Source organism: Belonocnema kinseyi, chromosome 6, assembly GCF_010883055.1.
Source record: "Belonocnema kinseyi isolate 2016_QV_RU_SX_M_011 chromosome 6, B_treatae_v1, whole genome shotgun sequence".
In the NCBI taxonomy this organism is placed as follows: domain Eukaryota; kingdom Metazoa; phylum Arthropoda; class Insecta; order Hymenoptera; family Cynipidae; genus Belonocnema; species Belonocnema kinseyi.
Genome location: NC_046662.1, coordinates 80,528,405 through 80,537,775, shown reverse-complemented (window position 1 = coordinate 80,537,775; position 9,371 = coordinate 80,528,405). Strand labels below are relative to the sequence as shown.

The 9,371-nt window shown below is 27.9% G+C and overlaps 2 protein-coding genes across 2 annotated transcripts in view; one reads left to right on the top strand and one right to left on the bottom strand.

Moving 5' to 3' along the window:
- Positions 1-8,604, bottom strand: part of LOC117175476 — a 12,458-nt gene extending 3,854 nt beyond the window's left edge. The window contains exons 1-3 of the mRNA XM_033365183.1: positions 8,600-8,604; positions 6,319-6,512; positions 1,564-1,695 (exon numbers count right to left, since the gene is read on the bottom strand). Of these exons, the coding sequence (XP_033221074.1) occupies positions 1,564-1,695; positions 6,319-6,512; positions 8,600-8,604 (331 nt within the window). The remainder of the gene's footprint in view (positions 1-1,563; positions 1,696-6,318; positions 6,513-8,599) is intronic.
- Positions 8,605-8,810: 206 nt separating this feature from the next.
- The window catches only part of LOC117175475 (low-density lipoprotein receptor-related protein 1B-like), a 26,759-nt gene continuing 26,198 nt past the window's right edge, over positions 8,811-9,371 (top strand). The window contains exon 1 of the mRNA XM_033365182.1: positions 8,811-8,817. Coding sequence (XP_033221073.1) covers positions 8,811-8,817 — 7 coding nt within the window. The remainder of the gene's footprint in view (positions 8,818-9,371) is intronic.

Here is a 9,371-nt window from a genome sequence, read left to right as displayed (position 1 = left end):
TTTCCCCTGCCGAGTGAGTCACGCCTACCCCGAAAGGGAAATGGCTTAATGGTATAATAATAATAATAATAATAATAATAATAATAATAATAATAATAATAAAAAATTTTCAGTGATTTGGAAGTATTTCAACAGATTTCAAGGGATTTTAAAGTATTTCAAAGAATTGAAACATTTTTGCGGAATTTAACGTATTTTTCCAATCTTTTTAGGGGTTTCATGAGGTCTCAAGATATTTGTAAAGATTTCAACGGATTACGAAAATTGTATGGTATTTCAAACGATTCCAAAATTTCAATTTTCGAAGAAGTATTGCGGGACTTCAAGGAGTTTAATCATATTTCCGCAGACTTTACTGAATTTCAAATGATTTAAAGGGATTTAAACAGATTTTAATGGAGGTTAAGAGATTTCGAAACTATTCAAAATAATTCACTAGATTTTCAAGGATTTAAAAAGATTTCATGTGATACGTAAGTATTTCTACACATTTTGGAAGATATCAGGGAATTTATTGGAATTTCGAAGAACTGATTTTAACGGAGAGATTTAAAGAGTTTTCAAAACATTTCAAAGTACATGCATGGATTTTAGAGATTTTCATAAGATTTCAACAGATTTATCGGAATTTCAAAAGATTTTAGAATATTATAAAAGATTCTCAAGGATTATAAAGAATTTTAATTACTCTTAAAATATTTCATCATTTTAAATATTATTATTTTAAATACTAAAATTAATTTGAAAGGGATTTCAAAAACCTCAAGGGATCTCGATTTAGAGATTAGAGATTTTAAGTATTTTCTTGAATTTTTATTAGTATAAGTGATTTTTATGGGACTTTGATGTATTTAAGCGATTTCCCAGTTTTTCAGTTTTAAAGGGTTTGAAGGGATGTCCAGGGAACTTCATAATTTTAAAATGATTTTGAGAGATTATAAACAATATCCATGGAATTCAAAGGATTTCATACAAATTTCAAATGATTTAACAAATTTTTATATTTTCAAACGAATTCACGGGTTTTCAAAGGATTGCAAAAATTTTTAGGGATTTTATGAGATTTCATTAAAGGTATTAACCAAATTTTAAAAACGGTTTAATTCCTCTACTCTATATTTATTGGCCACATGTAATATAAAACATTGCATAATAAAAAACATACAAAATAATTAATTATTTACCACCTCTCCGATTCCAAGAAGCCTTACATAATTAATGGACGCTCCCTTACCGAAAATAATGTTTTCAACATTTTTAAAAATCTTCGTTATTTACTGTTATAAGCCAAAACGGTTCTTTTCCACTATATAAAATCATGTACTTTTATAAACCACAAGATTGCTTCAACCAATAAATATTGGTGGTTGAATTGGCAATTTGACACACCACAGAAACCGCGCTGTGCATTACGGTGGATAACGTAGACCGCAAGAATTTATGTGAGTATCATAATTTCGATTTTATCAAGAAAAATATTTCAGAAATAAAAACGCGAATTTATTTCACGATTATTAAGATTGTTAGAGTTGTTTTAAATACTAGAAAAAAATTAATTCTTACGCCCTAAACATGTGTGTCTTCGAAATTGTAGAAATCCTTCTTCGCACCTGCATACCCCAGCGAGACAGCTGCTATTTGCTACTTTTAATGAGCATTGTTCTTTAATGACACAATCCTGGCCAAGAAGATTTGCTGTAATAAGGAAAAAATCATTTTAAATTTACCTTCTGGATGCATAAAAATAAAAACGAGTAGGTCCATTCTTGAACTTTAACTTCAGCTTTAGGTAACAAATTTCAACTGTTGCAGCTAATAGAGAAGACTACATTAAAACAGTTGCAAATAAAATTTTAAGAATGATATTCTGTCTAAAAACATAAAAGCATAAAAACAAGTAAGATTCCAACAACTAAAAATAAATGTTACAATATAGACATTAGATGGGGAAACCAAAGATTAATCAATTATTATTATTGTGCATACCATTTAAAATCACACAATGGTGTTATAGCAGAAGCTTATGGTATCCCAACAATCTACAAACCAAACTCAAATTGAAGACTGATTGTTTCTATAATTGGTCCTCCTACTTACAATTTATTGAAATATATTTCAAATATTTTGAAACAAGTTTCTATAAATACTAGTTGGTTTATATAATATAGTTAGAAACTTGAAGATATTCTAAAAATCATCCATGTACCTAAAGTCCATTTAATCTTCAAGCGGAAGCGTGGGCGGTAGTCTATCGTCCAACTATTATTAGACTATTTATTGTCTATCTATTTTATATATCGTTCGAAATTAAATAAATGTTATCTATTGTTTGAACCTCTGTTTTTACGATTCTTTGAAAAATAATCCCGATTAAAAAGGTTTACGGTGAGATATTGAGCTGTAAAATAAGTGATAAAAAAAGGCGTGCCCGCATGAGGGTTAATAAATTTGCTAGACGTTATGCCGATTTTCGATAGCACCCCACTAGCTCGTGCTTTATTTGTATTTAGGAAAAACTAATTTTAATTCATAACTTAACCAAAATAACTAAGAATAAATTGCTAATAGCCCCTAGAACTGTTTTAATTGGGTTGTTCTGCGGGCTTTGCTTTATCTTAAGCAGTTTAAGATTTATGATGTTACAAGAAGTTGAAAAAGAACTTTTAATTATTAGAATTCACACAATATGTTGATGACATTCTAGCAATTGTTACTTCTGACAAAATTTCTGTTTTCAATGTTTTAATTAGAATAGAGATTGCATTAAATTCACTAATGAACGTGAACCGGGTACCCGCATACAAAAATAATGGAATTTACGTAATTTATCACGAAATTGGAATCTTTTCATAGAAAATTGGGGTAAATAAGATCAAAAAAATATTTTATACTAAACAATATTCATTTCAATTGTTTATTTATCAGATAAAATAAATATAATAATCACGATCTCGATATCTCTTCCATCTTTTCGCATTCCGCAAAATGCGCAAACTCAAACTATTTTCCGTTATTTTATAATCAAGAATAATGGAAAATAAATAATCAGTTTATAAAAGACGTTAAAAAATTAGCAACACAAGAACACACGAAAATATCTACCAATACTCGAGCTGACTGTACCGATTGTCCGAAGTTACACTAGAATAGGTTAGACGTTTTACTTCTTTGCGTAAACGATAGACACTAAACATAACAGGTTTTCAAATTTCTAAATACGTTTTAAAGGGGTTCTAGGATGTTTCTTAGGCATAAAAAAGTATAAAGATCCTTCTTTCTGTTTACTTTTTCAACTCAACACATCTGAACTTCACAAAATGAAGAAATTCACGGTACAGCTGTCCGCGTTTTATATTTGACTTTGGATTTTACAGTTCATTGTACATAATTCTACAATTGTATTTAGCTTAAAATACCTTCGTTATCCATAAATAAATGAATATGCATCTAATAAATTCAAAAACTGTAAGTTACAGTGGAATTTTACCTACAAATTCGTACATGGGTACCCGGGTACCCAATTGGCCAATAGTGTAAATTTATTTGGTTGTTTACACATGGTTTAACCGATTGGTACAAATAACTCTTTTGTTCAGAAATACATCTTAATTACAATTTAAATCATTTATTTTCTCATTAAGTTGGTTTAATAAAAGGATTAGATGATAGAAATTAAAAATTAAGTGATATTCAAATTATAAAAGAAAATGTAAATGGAATAAAAACAACCTTAGTACATAATAATCATTCGCATCATTTAGGTACTAACATTATTATACTGAACGCATTCATGAGATTTATTAGAAGTTAATTTAAAAAAATGCAATATCCATGTTTACTGCAAAACACTAATACTTAAGATGATTATTTTTTAAGGAAGAAAGGCAGTGAATAATCTATAAAAATTTCTGTTGTTCATTTGATAAAATTCAAATGTTTAAATAAACCTTATATAGGTGAAAATAGTAGGAGATCAGAACTGCCGTACATAAGAGATTTTCTTTTTAATGTAATAATATGAAAATATCAGCTACTGAGCAAAACACGCATGAATGACGTTTTTATGTCATTAATACACACTGTCTGTATTATTGTTTATATCACGATAAAAAATGTTTTTCTTACTTTAGCCTACTAACAAATAATTTTAGTTAGTTTAGATACATACATACGGAATACATACGGTCATTAATATCTCGGGTGATTTTTGTAAATTTAAACAATTTTTTTTAATTTAAACAGACTCGAAATTATTTTTGTAGTTATATTTATTACAATAATTAATGGAAGTTAGTCATTATAGATGGAAGAATGACGGCAATTTTTGAAGAAGAAAACATTGAAATTAATTTTAAAGAATTTTTATATTCTAACTAGAAAAAATAGAAAAGTTCCATATTCATCCAAATGTCTCTTATGTAACATTATAATTTCAGAAAATGTTATTTAAATCGAAAGTTTAAATCATGCAAAAGTGACTGACCAATCATTAAGAAGTTATTTTTAAAATCTTTAATCAGTCAATTCAACTCACTGACGGAATTAGTCATTTTAAATGAACCAGCCTGTTTTGAATTTTCATCTGAAATGGATCACTTTTCGAACGAAAATGAAATAGATTAATTTTTATTTTACGTAATTGACAAAAAAAGAATTTTTGATAAAGAAGTTCAACTGTCAACCTTGAACTTGAATTTTTAATTAAGAAATATGAATTTCATGAATTTTAATAAAAATAGTTCAGTTTTCAACCAAACAGATAAATTTTTAACTAAAATGATAAGTCATTTACAAAACGAAAAATAATTTTTCAATAAAGCATTTAAACTAACAACAAAGTAGGTTAATTTGCACCAAAAAATGAATCCGCCAAAAAAAATTTTCCACCAAAAAAGATGAATGTGTAAGAAATTACGCGAATCTTCAACCAAACTGCTGACTTTTCAACTAACAGAGGAATTTCCATCTGAAATAATGAATAATTAACCAAAATAATGCATTTTTATCAAAGCAGTTTAAATTTTAACCTACTCTAGTTAAATTAAAAGAAATAATCATTAATTTACGGCCAAAAATATTAATATTCGACCAAAAATGCGAACGAATCAATTCAAAAAAGAACATTCAGTCAATAGTAAAATTTTGAATAAAAAAAGTTGAATTCTCAATAAACAAATATAATAGTTGATATTTCTACGGAACAAGATTTCAATTTTAAATGAAAAACAGTTCAGACTTCAACCACAAAATTTTTATTTAAAAAAAATAAGAGTTAAAGTTAATCAAAAACAATAAAATGATGACATATGAAAGTACATAAAATTTTATTCAACTGTTGAATTTTTAACATAAGAAGATCATTTTTCAACAAAAAATAGAATAGATAAATTTTCAGTTAAAAAAAATTAATTTACAACCAAAAAAGATTTTCAAAAAAGCTGTGAAGTTATTTTTAACTAAAGTGATAAATTATTAACATAAAAAAACTGCAACAACAAACAGAAAAACAAGAACGAGGTTTAAATAACATAGTGAAATCTTCAACCAAACAGATGAAGTTTCAACTAAAATAATAAATCATTACCCGAAAAATTCATTTTGAATTAAATAGTTCAAATTTGAACTAAGTAGTTGAATTTTCAATTTAAAAATATATGAGTTCTCAACAAAAAATCTAAAATTTTATATTTCAGCCTAAAATATTTTAATTTTTAATCAAAAACAGTCGAATTCAACCAAAAAGATTAAGTTTTAAGCAAGAAGATTTACTTTATATAAAAAAAAGCAAATTGTTCTGATCAGTAACGGCCAGTGACTGAATCAGTAATTTTAAATAACCTTAAAAAAGTTATTTTGAATCACGTAATTTGTAACTTACACCAACTAAATTAGAAATTTTGATTGATCTAGTCCATGAAATTCAATGTGTTAATCAGTCAGTTGTGACTAATTTTAATTATTTATTAACTTTGGGAATTTAATTCGGATTTTTAATTTAGAAATACAATTTTAATATTTTATTATAGCCTACGAATCAGTCATTTTCAATGACTGAAAATGACTCACTTCCATTGATTGAAAATTAATCTGTTTCACAACGACTGTTTTTTCAATAGGAATGATTGAATTTTCAGTCAATGAATGCTTGATTTATTTGAACAGTTAATTTTTGACTGATTTAAATAGAGTAGAACGAATTTTACTATACTTCCGCCTGCAGTAAAGCTACTACATATAGTGTTAGTACCAAATATGGAACAATATCATGTTATATTCAAATTTAAAAATTATTTTTTCTATCTCTTATCTGAAACTCACATTTTAAGCAGTGGGTTCCATTATATTCAGCAAAATAGGGAAGGCACCGACAATAACCCAAGTGACAGCGACTGTTGATTATACTGCCTTCACACTCTCGATCTTTGCTGCATTCTCCTCCTAATAGGAACGTTTCTTTCGTTGGTATTGCAATCGCTTTTTTCTGAAAAATAAATAAACGTCCATTGTTACGTCTTGAAGAAACTATTTACTCCTTCAGATAATAATTCATGATAAATAATTTTGATGAGTTTAACTTAAGTACAGAAAAAATGGAGATTTTTGTCAAAACAAGTTTTATTCGCCGGAAAATTCGCTAAAATTGCGCTATTCATAATGATGAAGAATTTTTATTTCTAAATTGGTTAGACAATTTTGATTTGAAAAATTTTGTTTTTAATAAGTTTATTATAATAATTTTTATTAGTGGAAAATAAATAATTTTTCGTTGAAAATTTATATTGTTGTAGTAAAAATGCAACCATACTTGCTTGAAAATTGTACTTTTTCAGTAAAAAAATATATATTGTTTTGTGGAAAATTAATATTTCTGGTTAAATATTTTATTATTTGGTTGAAAATTTAATTCTTTGGTAATAAATTTGTTTTTCGTATTGAAAACGAATTAATTGAAATAAAATTTTAACAATTTAATTTTTGTTTTGAAAAGTGATATTTATTTTAATTAATTAATCTTCTCGGTGCAAAATTTTTGTTTGTTTGTTTTACAATTCAATTACTTTGTTAAAAGTTGAACTACTCTGTTGATAATTTATTTCTATGGCTTCAGATTTATCATTTCAGTTAAAAATTCATCTCTTTGGTTAAAAATTGATCTTTTTTAGTTGAAAGCTTAGCAATTTGGTGGAAATTTCGTCTTTTTTAATTAAAAATTAATATTTTTTAGTTTACAATTGAAATTATTGGTTGAAACTTCTTGTATTGTTGGAAACTAACACTTCGTCACACAGGTTTTCTTTTGCTGCTTCCGTCACACAGGTGGGTCGCTTATGTCCGGCTGTTCTTTATTTTATCATAAAAGCTTTTTAAAAATCTGGAAAAACGCATGTGTATTCCTCGGAATTCCTCCTACATATTCCAATTGGTTTTAGAATTAAATATGTCACTTATTTCAAAATGATAATCTAAATATACACAGAAACTTGAGAGAAGGAAAACTTAGTTAACTAATTCATATCTTTGCAATAAATAAATATTAAGAAACTGCACTTTAGGCTTTTAAAGATCAAATCATGACCTGTCAGAAAAATATATTCATATGTCTTCCAGTTCCAAAAAGTATATTTATTTGCACACTTAAATGAAAAATCCACTTTTCTTTTAAAAATCAATACTTAGTTATTATACAAATATCTAAGTTTCCTTAGAAACTTAAATAAAATGTTTAGAAAAATTATATGAGAGTAAATAATTCAAGCAGCGCAATCTTTACAGAAGTTCGTGCGATGTTCTTCACGCACCGGCTTTTCACAGATCGCGTAAGAATACGAGGATTTTTATCATCCTGAGACGGGCATATCGCACACCTTTTTTCTTTTTTCGAACCTCGTATGCAAATGAGGATTCATCCAAATCGTCGCGAAACACTAACGCGGTCACACGAGTGGGTCGTTTAAGGCACAAGTTTAATTTGAAAATTTTCTTCCTCGGAAACAGAATGATCAATTGAAGCGTGCCTTTGTAGTTCAGTTCCCAATACCAAGAAGTTTTTTTAGGGAGGGGGGTCAAACCCGAACATCATTGGGTTTCAGAGATACTTAAGCGGGAAAATTTGACTGGGTCGTAAACAACCCACATATGTTACGAAGATTTAAGTTAACCTGTAAAAAACTCATATTTCTTGTTGAAAATTAGAACTTTATCTATTCCATTTTCGGTTGAAAATTTATCTTTTTTTTGTTGCGAACTCAACTTTTGTATAATTTAAGGTGACTGATTTCATCAGTGAGTTGAATAGGCTGATTCGAAAAGTCCTTTTAACTGATTTCTCAGTCGTCAAATCCGCATTATTTGAATTGGTCAAAATGTTTTCCAATCAGTCACTTTTCATTGATTCAAGTTTTGATCCTAATGCAGAATTGAATACGTTTTACAACGGTTAGTTTATAAATATTTTTTGTAACGCATGCAATAAACATTTATAAAAAGAGTTTTTCCATCCGCTACCTTTGCGCACTTTTAGCAAGATTACTGATTCTAGCTGTAGCGCTTGCGAATTTTCATAGAATTACTTTTTAGGACTGCGGGGGTCATAACTTACTTCATTATGAGATGAATAGTAATTGGACCAGTCGAAGTAATAAGTTACCAAAAATTACTGATAAATTACAATAAATTACTTATAACCTACCATAAATGTCCATAAATTACCGCAAGTTTTCGAGAAGTTTGAAACTTTTTGGATTTCATCCAAAAAGCTTTAGATGCTTTAAATTTACAAAAATTTTCGGTAATTTATAAATTTACTCAAAATGTCTCGTACTTTTTGATACTTAAAAATTTTTCAAAATATTAGGTAATTTTACTATAAATTTCAAAAATGTCCGGAATATTTTTTTTTATTGCTTCTCAAATCGAAAATTCTCTGAAGTTACCAAAATTATTGTATGCAACTGACGCTGAAAGAAGGCAGTTGTAACTTTTGTAAAGTTCACAATACTTGCCATGGGCTGATCTTCGTACAGCAAACTTCATACTCGTTTAAAACTGCTTACTTTTCGCGCTTGAACAATTCCATATCAAACCATCCGAAAAATTTCATCAATTACACAGCCAAACAAAAAAAAAAATAAGTGTGCGGATCTGGTAACAAGACACACGTATTCCTATGGATTTTGGGGCGCTGAATTCAGATTCGGTATCAAAAATCACCCATCACGCCATGGTTGAGCCATAACCTCAAAAAATGACGAAAAATCATGCACTGAGGTAAATAAATTTCAAAATAATGCCAGTGATGCAAATTTTCACTTCATAAACATGTCGACAACTGTGAAGGATCAACCCTTGCCTGATATCAACTTATTTAACAT